At 40.0% G+C, this 17189-nt stretch overlaps 1 protein-coding gene across 1 annotated transcript in view; it reads left to right on the forward strand.

Annotated features, from left to right (window-relative positions):
* Positions 1–17189, forward strand: part of SEC14L5 (SEC14 like lipid binding 5) — a 106165-nt gene that overhangs the window by 30641 nt on the left and 58335 nt on the right. The window contains exons 3-4 of the mRNA XM_069089855.1: positions 15839–15988; positions 16092–16223. Of these exons, the coding sequence (XP_068945956.1) occupies positions 15839–15988; positions 16092–16223 (282 nt within the window). The remainder of the gene's footprint in view (positions 1–15838; positions 15989–16091; positions 16224–17189) is intronic.

The following is a 17189-nucleotide window of genomic DNA, read 5'->3' on the forward strand; positions in this document are numbered from 1 at the left end:
TTGTTGATGTTATTGTTATTTTGCCAAATTGTGAGTTCTTAGTATGGTGCCTCTGTGTTTTTAGAACACTATGTTACTATATTTGTTTGCTTTTAGATCTAGTATGCATAATATTTCCCATTAGATTGTTTTTTCTTTTTAAATTAATACAAAACAATTTTGATGATTACAGCTTTGTAGTATAATTCAGTATATTGTACCACTAGGCCTACTTATTTCTCACATTTTTTCATTATTTTCCTTAGATTCTTGACCCCTCCAGATGAGTTTTGTTATTATTTTTTTCTGTTTCTTTAAGGTAATCACTTGGTTGCTTGTTTAGTATAGTACTGAATAAGCAAATTAGTTTAAGTAGCAGCTGTTCAAGCAGTGGATAGAGCTTTAGGCCTGGAGTCAGGAAGGACTTACTAGCTGGTAAGTCACTTAACCTCTGTTTGCCTTATTTCCCCCAACTGTAAAATGAGTATCATAATAGCATCCACTGCTGTCAGGGTTGTTGTGAGGTTAAAATGAGATCGTATCTATAAAATGCCTGGCACCTAGTAGGCTCATTCCCTTCCCCTTCCCCTTATCCCCTATTGGTATAGATTTTTTAATGTTGTTTAGTCATGTCCAGCTCTTCATGATCCCATGGACTTGTCAATGGAGTTTTCTTTGCAGATACTGGAATGATTTGCATTTCCTTCTCCCGTGGCATGGTGTAACCACAAACAATGACTATTTCTCCAGTTATTTGAGCCTGTCTTTATTTCTGCAGTCACTGTTTTATCGTTTATCCATGTGATTGGCGCTTTCACTGAACCTCATCTCAATCCATTTAAAGCTGAGTAGACAGTTTCATGAATTGCTGTCTAAAAAAATCTTTAGGTGGTAGCCAATCTCCGGTGATGAGTCTCTCCAAATTTAGCTAGGCTGGTCCTCTGACAACAGACATGATCAGTCACTGGATCTAAATTTGAAGCCTTTTCAGCTAAGGCCAAACTTGTTACAGCATGTGATTTGTTGGCATAGTATTTGAGAACCCCGAGTAACATCCACATCATGATGAAGCCTGAAATTGAACTTTTGTGGAATGAAGAAAATAATAGTAAGCTTATACTTTCTTACTTAACATTTTACCATTACAGCATATTTTGTGTACATTATGTGGTCTTCATAGCAGTTCTTTAAGGCAGGTTGAGTAGACTTTATCATTCACATGGATAAATGAAGAAATGTTGGCTCAGAAATGAAGCGACTTGTTTAGGATCTCAATGTAAGGGCCAAGGTTTGGACTTTAACCTAGGGCTTTGAATTCCTCTTCCAGCATCTGCTTTGTAACAGCCTGTCTAGTCTTTTTAGAGGGGGGAAGGCAGGACAGTTGGGGTTAAATGACTTGCCCAAGGTCACAGCTAGTAAGTGTTAAGTGTCTGAGACTGGATTTGAACTCAGGTCCTCCTGCTTCCTGGGCCCATGTTCTATTAACTATGTGGCTTAGCTGTCCCCAACAGCCTATCTTTGAATATGATCTACAGCTGTGTCCTTCACAGTGCCTTCCAGTAAGGATTGGATTACAGAATTCAATTCAATCCTACAAGCATTTATTAATTATTTGCTACATGCAAAACATGGTGTCAGGGGCTGGGATTACAGAGACGAAAGGGGAAAACAGTCTCTTGCCTTTATAAAGAACTTGTATTCTATCGAGGGAATCTCTTGTATCATATAGTTGTTTGCTTCATGCTTTGTTATCTCTTGGTCTGGCAGAAGCATCAGAAACCATTTGTTCTCTCTTTAAACCTGGAAACTAGAATAGTTTGCATGTTTATTTAGCATTATAAGATGGTTCTAACTGTGATACAAGAATATTAAAAGCAAGCTAAACCCTCGATCTCTGATTCATGCTTGCAAATTATCACTATGCTTTTCATTTGACCAACCTAAATAAGCTCTATTTTTCCACCACTCCAAGCATGAAATTTGACTATCATCTTATAAGGCTTTGGAGAGCTGATGGTTTAGGAAAGGGACTATCAAGCTGATTGGACCACAGTCTTCTTTCTCTGCCACTTGTGGCCTGATTCTTGTGTTTTCTCCCTGCCTAGGAAAAGGATGAAGCACAGTACGTCACTCTGCTATGAAATCCACCCTTTCCTACCCTGCTTCTGGGAACTGTTGTAAATATTGGGTCCCATAGTCAATATCCCACCTGTGCACTTATGTTTCCCATTAAGTGTTGGACTTGAAGTCAGGAAGATGCGAGTTCAAATCCTGTCCCAGACACATGCTAGTTTCATGATCTTGGTCATTCCTTCTTTGTGTTTCAGTTTCCTCACATGTAAAATGAAGATAGTAACAGCGACTGTCCCGCAGGGTTGTTGTGAGGATCAAATAGGATGACATATGTAAAGCGTTTTGCAAACCATGAAGCATTATGTGAATGCTATTTTTATTATTGATAAGATTATTTGCTTTTGGTCTTGATGATGGGTAATGTTTTCATACTTTAGTTGATGGCCTGAAGTCTGGACTTCTTGAGGCATGAACGGTCTTGTTTCTTGTTAGTTTCTGCTGATTTTTAGGAAAGGCAGTTTGGTCTAGGGGTTCAAGGTCCAGTCTTGATGTCAGGAAGACCTGGGTTCAAGTCTTGCTTCTTTTGACATGTGATGAGGGCCGGATCACTTGAACTCTAAGTGCCTCAGGCAACATTCTGATCCTAAGCTACATGGGAGCAGCGTGGGATGAGAATTTCCTTACACTGATGAATTCATAGATCTTCCTCCCTTCTAAAGTAGAACCAGCCTTCTCCCCCCCCCCCAAATAAACTCTAGTTTCTTAAGATTTAAGACAAATTTAAAAATTGGTTCAAGGTGGTAGAAAATAAACTCAGCCTAGTACAGTACTGCACACAAATTTTTTCTTTTTTAAGCAATTGGGGTTAAGTAACTTGCTCAAGGTTACACGGCCAGGTGTTTCTGGGTGGGTGCTAAGTGTCTGAACCCGGATTCGATCCCAGGTCATCCCAACTCCTACTCGCTGTGTTACCTAGCCGCCCCACAAATTCTTAAAAATATATACATATAGGGGCGGCTAGGTGGTGCAGTGACTAGAGCACCGGCCCTGGAGTCAGGAGGACCTGAGTTCAAATCCAGCCTCAGACCCTTAACACTTACTAGCTGTGTGACCTTGGGCAAGTCACTTAACCCCACTTGCCCCTATGAAAAGCAAAAAACCAACATACATATATACATACATACATACATATATACACACACACACACAAGTCCTCAAAAATACTGTTAAAGGTCTTTTTCTTCATTATGAACTTAATCATAAACACAAATATTACAATATGCAAAGAACAAGAGGAGTATCTAAGTTCTTTTACATATTTTACATAAAAGACCAGAAGAGGAGTGTATATGAGGCCATAAGGTGCAGTGGGTAGAGCAGGACCTGGGGTAAGGAGGACTCGAATTCAGATCCGGCCCCAGACGTCTAGGATTGTGTGGCTGTGGGCAAGTCACCTGCCCCTTTTTGCTTCAGTTTATTCATCTGTAAAATGGGGATAATAATAACAACATTTACCTCTAGGCTTGTTGTGAGGATAAAATGGAATAAGGTTTGTAAAGCACATATCTCTGCCTGGCACGTAGCATATGTGTGTGTATGTAGGTATGTATTTAACATATATATATATAACATATAACATATAAATAATATATATATAACATATAAATGTTAAACTACTATTACCACTATTGCTACTACTAGAAGTACTATTGCTACTACTACATTATTATTTGGCTTTTGAAAAAGTATAGGTTAAATTTATTATTTTTTTTGGAGGGGGAAGGGCAAGGCAATTGGGGTTAAGTGACTTGCCCGAGGTCACACAGTTAGTAGGGTGTGTCAGATATCTGAGACAGGATTTCAACTCAGATCCTCCTGACTCCAGTCACCTAGCTGCCCTAGTTAAGTTTACCAGTGATGACAAAATTGCCCTATTTGTATTCCTTTCTGAACTTACTTACTTCTTTTCCTCCTTCTCTCCCTCTCTTCTTCCCTCTTTCCTTCCTTCCTTCCTTCCTTCCTTCCTTCCTTCCTTCCTTCCTTCCTTCCTTCCTTCCTTCCTTCCTTCCTTTTTTCTTATTCCCTTTCTTCCTTCTTCCTCTCTCCTCCCCTCCCTCCTTTCCCTCTTCCTTCCTTCTTTCCTTTCTTTCTCTCTTCCTTCTTTTTCTTTTTTTTCATCTCTTTTCACTAATTTACCCCACCCCAAGAGAAGCCCACCCTGATAGCCAATAAGTATAGTCAAAACAAAGCATATTAACACATTACCAATGTTTGAAAATGTATGTTTCATTCTACATATGTATCCCAGCACTTTTACGCCAAGAGGGGGGAGCCATGTTTCATTATCAGCCTTTTGAAGTCATAAGTAGTCATGATTATCAGAGTTCTGAAGTCTTCCGAAGTTATTTTCTTAAACACTTGTTAATTAGCTGACCAAGACAAGGGAATTAGCCAAAGTTAGTGGATGAGACTATGTCACTAAGTAGGATCACAGGATCAGAGTCAGAGCTGGAAGGGGCTTCAGAATCCATCTAGTCCAATCCTCTTATTTTACAAATGAGGGAGAGAGGAGGAAAGAAGTATTTATTAATTACCTACCATGTGCCACGCACTATGCTAAGAACTTTTTAGTATTATCTTATTTAACTCTCACAACAATCCTGAGAATGTAGGTGCTACTGTTATCTCCATTTTACAGTTGAGAAAACTGAGACAGACAGAGGTTAAGTGACTTGCCCAAGGTCACACACCTAGGAAATGTCTGAGGCCAAATTTAACCTCGGGTCTTCCTGACTCCAAACCCAGGGCTGTATCTACTGCACCATAGGTAGTAATTAGCAGAACTTAGCTTTGAACCTGACTTCCTTCTTATAACTCTTTCTACTTCAAAGGTCTTCCTTTGCTGGCTCAGTAAATATTATCCTGAAATATGAAGGTTTGTGGAGTTCTGTGGAATGCTTACAAAAGATATCTCACAGCTGGATTATCTGTTCTCTTCCCTCCACGTTTTTTCAGGGCTCGTGTACTGGGATTTGACTCGGCCTTGTTGTAGTTCTGGGTTTATCCTCTATAGACTACACTTTGAGTCCTTCCTTAAGACATAAGCAAGAGAGCCTACTAATTAGTCTCTTGCAAATTCACTTTTTTACGTAAGCGCTGCATTCCACAAATGTTAGCCGATAAACAGTCCATAAGCTGCTAGTGCATAGCTCTCGAGAACCATTTTGTATTAGTCTTTTAAATTTGGAGGAATATTCTGTGATTTTCAGCTCATGAGTCTATTCAAGTTTTGTGTTCCCTGACTGCTTTCTAATAGATTCCCTCATCTTAGAAGCTTGTTGTTGTTCAGTTATTTCAGTTGTGTTTGACTTTTCATGACCGTATTTGGGTTTGTTTGATTTTTTTTTTGGGGGGGGGGGTGGTTGGAGGCAAAGATCCTGAAGTGGTTTGTTATTCCCCTCTCCAGCTCATTTTATGGATGAGGAAACTGAGGCAAACAGGGTTAAGTGACTTGCCCAGAATCACAAAGCTCATAAATATCTGAGGTTGGATTTGAACTCAGATCTTCCTGACTCCAGGTACAGTGCTGTAGCCACTGTATCATCTAGCTGCCCTGAGAGAGTTGCAAAATATCAGGAAAAGAGAAAAGGAGGGTTTTTGAAGTATGTTTTGCTTTTTGTAAGAGTGCTGGGTTTGATGTAAGAGAACCTGGGTTCAAACTGTCTTTTGGGAAACTCATTTCATCTCCTTGTGCATTAGTTTCCTCAACTGTAAGATAAGGGGATTGGGCTAGATGACCTCTTTGGCCCCTTCTAGCTTTGTATCTATGATCCTATCCAGATGGCAGAAAGTGTTATTGATATCTTTATTTACTCACTCGGGACTTCTCTGACTGTACCGTACCACACTGTACCACACTGTACCACCTCCCACCCCTGAAACTGGATACCTTCTCCCCAACTTTTTCCACTTTCTTTTGAGTGTTATATTCCTCCATTAGATTAGGAGCCCCTTGAGGTCAGGGACTGACTTGTTTATTTGTTTGTATCCTGGCACCTAGTAGGCACTAAATGTTTATTGACTATTCATTTCCTAATATGCCTCTTCTCCATTGAACCCTTTATTGTAATAAAGTGAAATAGTTAGGCAAAATAGAGAGAATGACCCTGTGGAATCACGCTGCTGATCCCATGGTCCTACTTAGTTGGCAGATAAAAAAAAGATAAAGAACATCCATAATATATATATATATATATATATATATATATATGTGTGTGTGTGTGTGTGTGTGTGTGTGTTAGATTTTTCTTTTTTCTTTTTGGAGGGGGGAAGGTAGGGCAATTGGGGTTAAGTGACTTGCCCAAGGTCACATGGCTAGTTTTGTGTTAAGTGTCTGAGGCCACATTTGAACTCAGGTCCTCCTGACTCCAGGGCAGGTGCTCTATTCACTGCACCACCTAGCTACCCCCACAAATATTGAAAGGGAATACAAACAGGAGGGTGGAATAGTAGGGTGTGAATAAATAATAATAAAAACTGACATTTACGTGCATTATTTCATTTGAACCTATAGTAACCCTATAAGGTAAATACTGTAGGAATTGTCCCCATTTTATAGATGAGGAAACTGAGGTTTATAGAAGTTAAAGGACCTGTCCCTGGTTACACAGCTAGTAAGTATCATCAGGTTTCATAGAATTCCAGTGTTGGAAAGGACCTCAGAAACCATTTGGTCCAATATTATATCTGCATTGGTGGTACAGGGGTTTCAAACCTGGGAACAACCAATTTTCTTTTCATTATATCACACTGCCTATCCTATAAAAGAAAGAAACTAGGTGGTAAGATCCTCCTAGATGACACCATGTTTATGTGGTTGCTAATAATGCCAACTTGAGTGCCTCAGGAAAAAAAAGATAAGGTGACAGGTATTGTTTTGGTAAAGATGTCAGGATTCATAAAGTAAATAATAGAGTCCAGAATGATGAAGTGACAAAAGGGTGAGATATTTCCATATTAAGAGATGAGGCTGGGGAAGTTAGGTGGTGCAGGGGATAGAGTGCCTGCCCTAGAGTTAGGAGGACCTGAGTTCAAATCCAGCCTCAGACACTTACAGTTATCCCTTCCACATAGTGACTTTCCCTACTGTAATTTTGACATATCATGGGTCAGCATAAGAAATTAAATGGGAATTTTTTGAGAGTTTGGTAGAAGCTGCGGAAAACACAAAGCCTAATACTTAATACCTTAACCCTAAGGTACTGTAACCATCCCTATTTTTTAAAAAAGAAAACATTCAGTCTTCTTCTCTCGTATAAAGGGAAGCTTAAAAAGTTTTATGCAGATTTTCCAGATTGTGGTGGTGCTGTGCCCCTAACCTCTGGGATATGGAAGGTATAACTGTACTGGCTATATGACCCTGGGCAAGTCACTTAACCCTGATTGCCTCAAAATAAAAAGAGAGAGATGAAGCTTTTTACTTTATACAAGAAGACTACAAATTGACAATGTGGAATTCTTAATAGCAAGAAAGAAATTACTAAGTAAAACTGGAAATGTGCCTTATAGTTGAGGAAAACAGACTTTTATAAGTTTAGAGATTGTTCAATGAACAAAAAGGCTGAGGAATTAAGATAAGTATGGGATGATTTGTTACTGATGTGTGGGAAAGGAAGCAGTACAGTGAAAGAACAGTATGCCATGAACTGCACTAACGTATATGAAAACATCCCTAAAAGGCAGCCACATTCAAATCCATTACAAATCTTTATCCTGTGATGATGAAATATACTTCCTTCCTCATAGAGAGCTGAACTACTGTAGATACGGTGTGTTGAATAGATTGCCACGCATGGTCACTCTCCATTTATTTTGCTTAATTATTTTGCTTTTTTATAAGAGAGGGTTTAGTGATGGAAGGCATATCAAGAAATAACTATGGTGTGGAAAATAAAGGAATAATTAAAAGAAAATTCAGATTATAAAACAGATTTGATCCCATAACTAGAGATGTTTTGTTTTTTTTTAAAGCAATTGGGGTTAAGTAACTTGCTCAAGGTTACACGGCCAGGTGTTTCTGGGTGGGTGCTAAGTGTCTGAGCCCGGGATTTGGTCTCCAGGTCTTCTCAACACTGGAGCCGGTGCTCTTACTCGCTGTGCTACCTGGGCACCCCGAGATGTTTTTTTTTTAAGAGAGTTCTAAAAAATAAAATCATGACTTCATAATCTTAAATCTTCCTAAAGAGAAAGACAACAGAAGGAGGCATCTATTAAATACAATATGGCTACACAGGGAGCTCTTAAGTGAGCTCAGATTTCAAAAGTATATGTTCATAAATGAGAGGCATGGTGGATAGAAAGTTGCTTCCTAAGCCAGGAACACCTAGATCCAAGCTTTGCTGCTAACACGTACTTACTGTGTGACCCTGGACAAATACCTTAAGTCCTCAGTGATTTAAGCAGCTGTCAGGGACTATGAAGTATTTACCTGCAAGGGTAGAGGAAATTTCTCTTTTGGAGTTGCCTATGACAAGTCACTGGTCCAGGACCTTTTTCTATACCTATGCCTAAAGACAAAAGAAGAAGTATATGAGGACAAACACAAAATGGCACCAGTATATGAGAATAGTGTTATGGAGGCTAATGCCCAGAATCAGATGAGACTTGTAAAAATGCTAGAGACAACAAGGGCTGTTTTCAAAGCTTTATACAGAGCAAAAAGAACAGCAAAGGCTTATACCCTTCTGGAACTGAATAAACTATCACCAGTTGTCTTGAGTTTTGTTTTGCCACTGGACTTTGATGACTCTGGAACAGAGAATGAGGCTGATGACTTTTGTGCAACTCTCACTTAAATCCATTTCATCAGTGAGTTAAGACATCACCCCATGATGTCATTGGTCTTCTTCAAAATGAAGGAGAAAGAACATTCTTCCTTATGAAGGAGAGACTGAGAGCACAGAATAAACAACTTAAAGGTAGACTGATAAATAGAACATTAATAAAGTGCTTGCTATGCATCCTGCATTATGCTATGTGCTTAAATTCCAAATACAAACAAGCAAGATGTTCCCTAGCTTCAAGAAGCTTATGTTTTAATGGGGTAGACAATACATAAAGGAGAGGTGGAAAGCAGAATGGGAGGAGGGAAGGTAACCTGAGTACAGACAAGTTGGCTGGTGAGGAGGGGGAGAAAAAGTCCAGCGAGTGAGTTTGGTGGGTAGTCAAGTGAGCCCTGAAATGGTCATTCAAGCAAGGGAATCCCCAATGAGGAGTTGGAAGTCTCAGGGCAAAGGTTTCCCCAGGATGGTAACTCCACTGGCAAGGAGGTAGAGTACATAGTTTGGATTGAGTCTGGAATGAAGTGAGTGTAGCTGGGGCCCCTCCTGATCTCAGGAGCCCAAGATAGGCAAAAGGAAACTAAGAAAGTCACTGTGGACAGTTTGAATGAATTTAAATCTCCAGCCCTGCCTAAATTGCCCATCACTTAAAGAAGTTGAAGAAATGGTCTGAGGGGTGGCTAGGTGGCCCAGTGAAAAGAGCACTGGCCCTGGAATCAGGGGTTCAAATGCGACCTTAGACACTGTAGCAGCAAGCACCCCAAGCGTGCTCAGGGTGGCTGCCCATACAGGTTCTTGGATCTGCTTTGTTAAAGGAAAGCAACTCAAAATGGGTTAACAAGCTTACTTTAATCAGTCAGACGTATATCGTTTACCTTGTTCAGGGGAAAAAGGTCAGCACCCCAAACTTCAGAATATACAGGCAGAATTATCAAGACAGAAACAGATCAAGTAGACAGATTTCCAAACTGTCCAACCATTACATCCATACCCAGTCAACATCTGGGTTTCCACATCTGGGTTTTTCAAAGCCGGGGGCCTCTGGACAATGGCTTCCCAGAATACAGATCAAATCACAGAACACTTCTCAAAGTGAGCCCCCAAAACAAAGCTACACATCCGGGCTTATATAGCCTTCTCCTGGCTCAGAGAATGTAACAACCTTATTGACTCATTGGCCAATCAAGAGGTATCTACTGAAAAACAAACCTCCCACCCCAGGCTTCAGGTGCACTTTAGCCTAGGGGCAGGAAGATCTTCCAAATTTGCATTCCCATTACAGACACTTAACACAAAAATTGGCCGTGTGACCTTGGGCAAGTCACTTAACCCCAGTTGCCCTCCAAAAGGCAAAAAAAAAAAGAAAAGAAAAAGGAATGGTCTGAGATGTTATCAATAATCTCAGAGCAACCATGAAAAACAGAAGTGCCAGAAGATTGGAAATGGACAAATGTCATCTTGATTTTCAGAAAAGATGGGTGGCTACAGCTATAGACTGATAAATTTCATTTGGATCACTTGCAAATTTCTAAAACAAAAAGTTCAATATGATTTGTGAGCATTCAGAAAAGAACATTGTGATCACTGGAAGTCAACATGATCCATTAAAAATTGGACATATTAGATTTATCTGATATCTGTTTTGAAATAGGGTTATTACCAAGTGAAAGTAATAAGCTTACTGTTATCTTGATTTCACCAGAACTTTTAACAAATTTCTTGTGGTGTAATTTGGACTGGATTATACTACTTCTAGCTAGTTGAACAATTTTAAAATAAAACTGGAGGGAAGGTTCTAGTTGGATATCACAGGGCTTTGTGTTTAATACCGTCTAGTTCAAGATACTGATTAATTTTTGTTGTCTTGCTGTTTTCTCATTATCCAGATTTGTAGATGACACAAAGCTAAGAGAAATGGGTAATATATGACAGATGACTGAACTGAGATATCAAATGATTTTGGCAGATTGGAATGTGAAACCAAGAAGATTAAATAGAGCAGGAACAAACATAAAATCTAGGATTAAGGTCCAAGAGATTCAGTTGCACAAGTACAACATGGGAGTGCCTTGACTTGGTAAACCATTCACATGGAAGATATTTGGGGATTTCAATAGCCTAAAAACTTAAGCTAACAACATTCTTTTTTGAATGCTCACTCAAAAACCATGTTTAATGAACTGTTCTATTTTTTTTTTATCATGGAATCAGTCTGCAGTTAGCTAACAAAGCTAACTGTATCTTATACTTTATTAGCAGAAGTAAGGTACGTCAAAGTAAAGGTCTTCCTGGCATCTTTGCCAGTCTGTCCATATTAGAAATACTTTGATCCCTTCAGGGATTTCTGTATTTTAAGAGAGATACTGACAAATTAGGATATGTCCAGAGATGGGGAATCAGGAAGGAATGGAACTTAGAAATCGACCAAGGAGTCAATTGTTCGACTAGCATTGATTAAACACATTAAGTATGTGCTAGGAAGACCCTGTACTAAATTTTAAAGGGAAGTGAGGATGACTTGCCCGGAGGAGAGATTAAGGGTGGAATGATAGCATATTCAGATATTTAGAGGTCTACTATGTATAAAAGGGAGTAAACTTATTCTGTTTCACTCCATAAGGGCAGAACTAGGAGCAATGGAGGAATAATATCTTAATAGTAGGATCATTGTGTTATAGAATTAGGAATCCAAGGGACCTTTAGACCTTTTTTTTGATAGATTTTATAGATTAGTCAGCTGACTCTCAAAAAAAGTCATCCAGTAAGTGGCAGAATTATAATTTGAATCCTTGGTCCTGTGACTCCTGCTCCAGCATTCTTCCAGGTGTACTATGTATGATGCCTTTCTTGCATCTGGGTAGACCTTTTTAACAAAGAGTTTTTATATACTGTGTTCCAAAAGTCTTAGTGCGGTTTTAGGCTTTAATGACTTCAGACCTTTAAATACTACAAACCCCCCTCCCCCCATTTGAAAGGACAACTATTTAAAATTTTGAAAATATTGATGTATTTCTTATTAAAATTCATCATCTTATGCTACAAATCACTCTAGTGGATTTTTGTACTGCTCAGGGACTGAAAGGATTTGCATTTGTTATCTAGCCTTAAGATCTTTAGCCTTAGGAGGGAATGAAACAAAAAAAAAATTTAATTTAAATGCATTATTCAAAATTCATACAACTAAATAAGTACAAAGGAAATTTAAATAATTCAAATTTCAGATGATTTCTTATGGTAAGTTTATAGCATTTATACTTCAGAACTTATTAAAACTTTGCAGTAAAACTTTTGGGTTGTGCTGTGTATCTTCCCCCCCCCCCCCCCCCCCCCTCCACAATCAGAGTTAAAGTGACTTGTCCAGAGTCTCACAGTTAGAGTCCAAGGCTGAATTTGGTCCTCCTGACTCCATGGCCAGCCTTCTATCTACTATACCACCTAGCTGCCCCTATCTTCTTTGATCCTGAAAGTAAATCTGTAAATGAGCAATTGGAATTAAATGGAATTTAAATGACTTTTTTTCAAGGTCATGTAGCAATTAAGGAGTGGACCCGAGATTCCAACCCAGGTCTTACTGTAAAGGAGCGAGTGAATTCCAGGCATGGAAGATGACCATCCTCCATGGAGACGGGGGATGAGATTCTTGTATGAGCAACCAAGAGAAGGCCAACTCGGCTGGATCACAGAATTTAAGAGTGGGAGTAAGGTGCAATGAGTCTGCAATGGCAAGTCAAGGCCCGGTCATGAAGCTCTACTTAAAAGCTAGGCAAAGGAGTTTATTTGTACATTTGTACTCGAGCCCATAGAGTTGGTAGAAAAGGGTAATGTTATGGTCAGATCTGTGCTTAAGGAAAATCACTTCCGAAGTAATGTGGAGGCTGGATTGTAGCGGGGAGAGACTTGACACAGAGAAGGCAATTGGAGGCAGTTGTAATAATCTAGGTGAGAAGTGAGGAGGGCCTGACTTAACGTAATGGCTCTGTGTCTTCCTCAAGCTGTTCCCTACTCAAGGGAGAAAAATCTTAATAAGATTGAGGGCTTGGAGCTCTGAAATGTCCGATGTGAATGGAAGTCCTTATCAGAATTCCCTCTGCCAACCTTTGGGAGACCAATGGACCTCTAGGGAAGGCACAACTGGGTGGTGGAAAAGTTGGTTTGACTTAGACCCCAGGTACCCCATGAGAAACTCACAGTGATAATTGTTTGTTCAGTTCAACACCAAACTCGGTAAATGTTCAGGGAGGAATATGAGGCCATCTAAAGCCACAGACAGAAAAAGAGCAGAGATGGCCACGATAGTTATACCAGTGACTAGAAGCAAACCTTCCACGTTTCCCAACCCAGGCAGCCTGAGTTCTGTGAGTGTGTGAGCTGCCCTTCCTCCCGGTAGCAGGTCTGGCTGCAAAGGCAGGATGTGTCCTCAGATGCCTTGTCTATTTTCAGAGTGGGTGTTAAATCCCAATCCTAGGACATCTAAGGAGGCATGATAGACACGGGGAGTGGTGTCTGTCTAGTAAATTCTGTTCTAATAAAGGTGTACACAGATGCTGTTAAATTACAGCTCTTGTGCTGAATGGGCCCTGAATGAGGCAGGAACTTTCCCCTTTTAGGGTCTAAAGTAAATCACCTCTTTCATCAACAGCCTTTAAAAGATGGAAACAGTATTTCAGTTTCACATTCCTCAGCTGAGCCTGTCCTTAGCTTTTCCTATGACCTTGTACCAAATGCAGGATCCCAACAGCAATGAGCTACCACGTAAAACACATTTGTTCTAAGGAAGTCCTGTGTAAACAGTAAAGCCTTGGGGAGCCCACTCTGTCCTGTGTGCCCTGGAGCCAGCTCCAGGGACTTCACAGTTGACGCCCAAGGAAGTTTACCCTTTCTTCTGAGGTTCTTTGTTTGATTTTCTTTTAAAAAATTTTTTTATTATAAACTTAATAACCACTTAAATAAATATACAGAATAAGAAGCTGGGAGAGATCTTAGAGATTATCTCATAATACAGATGAAACAGTTACACTGACCAAGACAAATAAATTAATGCACAAAATAAGGAATAGGATCTTACACAAAACCCCTAGCATTTAACAAAGTAGAACCAGATAAATTAGTAGATGACTGATAGACAAAAAATGCTTTGTCCCTTTCTGTGTCCCTTTCTGAAACAGCCTGAAGTTCTACTACCTTTGATTTTTCTTTTTTTCTTTCTTTCCTCAAGGCTTCCTTCCCTTTCTTGAGCTTCTTTCCTTGTTCCCTCTTTTCTTTCTTCCTTCCCTGTCTTCTTCCTTTCTTTTTTCCCACTCTCCTTCCCTTGCTTTTCCTTTCCTCCTTCCTCTTTCTTGCCTGACTTCTTCCTTTCTTGCTCTCCATGCTGCACATCCCTGGCTTCTTCCTTTCTTTTAGTCCACCCTTCTTCCCTCGTCTCTTCCTCTCCTTCCTCATCTTCTTCCTCCTTGTCCTCCCACTCTCCTTTTCTTGCTTCTTTCACTCACTTCCCTCCTTCTATTGTGAATCCGTGTGGATACAATTGTGGTTCTACTGAACTTGCTTTGCTCACTCCATCTATGTCTTTCCACGTTTTTGTGTACGTTTCATGTTAAATTTTTTATGGAGTCATGATATTCCATTAGCATATCATAATTTATTTATCCGTCCTCTAGTTACTAGACATGTAAGTTGTTTTTTTTTTTTGCTATTCCATATAAATAAACTATGATTATCTTTACCAAGATCAGGCCTGGTTTTTTCTTTTCACGATTTTTTTTTTGTTATGACTTATGGATCACAGCAGTGTTTCTAAATGTTTATTGTTATGGAGCCTAACTGAGCACTTGGTTGTTGGTTCCCTGGCCTGTATGTGGGAATCAAGTACCGGAGGTTAGAATAGATACTATGGACCCTGCCCTTATTGAGCTTATAGTCAAATTGTTCATAAAATAGAATATTCTGAGGGTGACAGAGACAAGGCTAAGCTAATTGTTGGATTTTGAAGTGGGGCTACAAACTTGATGAAGAATTAATGGAAAGTGTTTGCAAGTGAAAATTGCTCTGCGTGTGTGTGTATTTGTGCATGCACACACGTGTGCTATCCTGATTATCAGGTATGGGGTGGGAGGAATTACATGATTTAATATTCTTTTTCAACAATGTAACTTAAAATTCCATCCTAGAGGGAGAATCTAAGACAGAAGAATGCAATGTGATGTCTCAGTGGGGCCCCTTTCATAGAATATGCCTAGAAATAGGGTGATTTTCTGTGTGGCTCTCTTAAGAAAAATGGAGGCAACAGACAGACTAGCATCAGTGCCCCTAAGTTTCCTGGTGCAGTCAACAAATCGTTCTCTTTTGCCAGAGAACAGATCTTTAAAACAGATCCCTGTTTGTTTTAGTGAGGGGCAATGTCACAGAATCCTAGAGTTCTAGAGCTGGGAAGATCTTAGGGATCTTCTTGGTCAGTCTCTTTATTTTATGAATGAAAAGACTTGAACCCAGAGAGGCTGTGACTTACCCAAAGTCACCGGGCTGGTGCATGGACCCTCAGTCCATTAATAAACATTTATTAAGTTCCAGCTTTGGGCTAGGTGCTATGCTAAACTCCAGGGATAAAAGAAAGGCAAAAGACAGTCCTTGCCCTCAGAACACAACCCTCACTCTCTAATGGGGGAAATGACATGCAAACAACTACATTAAAGAGAAAACAACCTGTATACAGGATAAATAGGACATAATCAATAGAGGAAAACGCTAAGATTAGCAGGGATTAGGAAAGGCTTCCTGGGGAAGGTGGGATTTTTATCTGGGACTTGAAAGAAGTCAGAGATGCCAGGGGGTGGAGGTAGGACAAGAAACAGTGACTCAATGTATTTTTTTTTCTCCAGTATAGCATGTGTCTCTTAGTGTTAAACTGGGATCCAGAGACAGGTATTTACTCCCATTTTTTACTTTCCTAGGCCTATGAAAAACGTTTTCCAACATGCCCCCAGATACCTGTCTTCTTGGGCAGTGAGATAATTCATGAATCCAAGAGCCAGGATGGATCCATTCACATTGTGGAACGCAGCTGTAAATTGACAGTAGATGCACCACGGTTATTGAAGAAGGTAGGCCTTTAGATTCTTTTCCTTGGTTCCCAATGCCATGGAGACCGGAGACATGATTGCTTTCCTCTGTCTTATTTGCCCCATTATTCCATTTCTCTTATAGATTGCTGGGGTCGAGTATGTTGTCTTTGTGCAGAAAAATATTTTAAATCGGAAGGATAGAACTCTTCTTATTGAGGCCCACAATGAGACCTTTGCCAATCGCGTCATTGTTCATGAGAACTGCAGCTACACTGTAAGTGGGCCATGGTGCAGACTTTGTCTGTCTTCCTTAGGAAAGGTGTCATGTTATATGGGTCTGCTTCCCGTTTCGAGTGACCAATCGCTATGTGAAACTTTGCTTGGAGAGCTAGGCATATAAGACTGCTCTTATGAGTAGGATCATTGATCTAAAGCAGGGGTGGGGAACCTGCAGCCTCGAGGCCACACATGGCCCTCTAGGTCCTTGGGTGCAGCCTTTTGATTGAGTTTTACAGAACAAATCCTTTTATTAAGGTGATTTGTTCTGTGAATTTTGGATTCATTCAAAGGGCCACACTTGAGGACCTAGAGGGCCACATGTGGCCTCTAGGATACAGGTTCCCTACCCTTGAATTTTAAAGCATGAAGGGAGGAAAGGAGGGAACAATTATTTATAAAGCATCTATTGCATTCCAGGTGCTGTTCTAAGCACTTTGCAAATAGTATCTCATTTGATCCTTGAAGGGCCCTCAGGTCATCTAGTCCAATTTTGTAGATGATGAAACTAAGGCCTAGAGGCTGAGGGTCTTACCCAAGAATCACACAAGATATAAGTTGTAAAGCACAGGGTTTAAATGGAGAAGCACTTAAAATCCAGGACTTTTTCCTCACTGTTTCCAGAAAGGCAACTGTGCATTGTGTTGCTTGCTGTAAAGTTCTGGAAGACTTCTGAGATACAGTCAACAATTCCTCAGAATCCTATCACTTTTAGCCAAGTATGACACCATAGTGTGAGATGAAGCAAAGTAACGCAGAGTAGTTTCTGCCAAGAAGTTTTTGTTGACAACCTATCCCTCTTCTGGCTTACTGTGTCATTAGCTCATCTTCATAACTTCCAAAATGATATCCTTTCCATGACCCTATTACTACAAAATAGGATTGCCACGGCTGTCAGATGGGATGGAGACTTAGTTCTAGTGTGTTCCAGATGTTTCCATCTGGGCAGGTAGGGGTCAGTGAG

This window comes from Petaurus breviceps, unplaced genomic scaffold, assembly GCF_028583685.1.
Source record: "Petaurus breviceps papuanus isolate PSGF00001 unplaced genomic scaffold, PetGlider_PUasm1.0 120, whole genome shotgun sequence".
Lineage (NCBI taxonomy): Eukaryota > Metazoa > Chordata > Mammalia > Diprotodontia > Petauridae > Petaurus > Petaurus breviceps.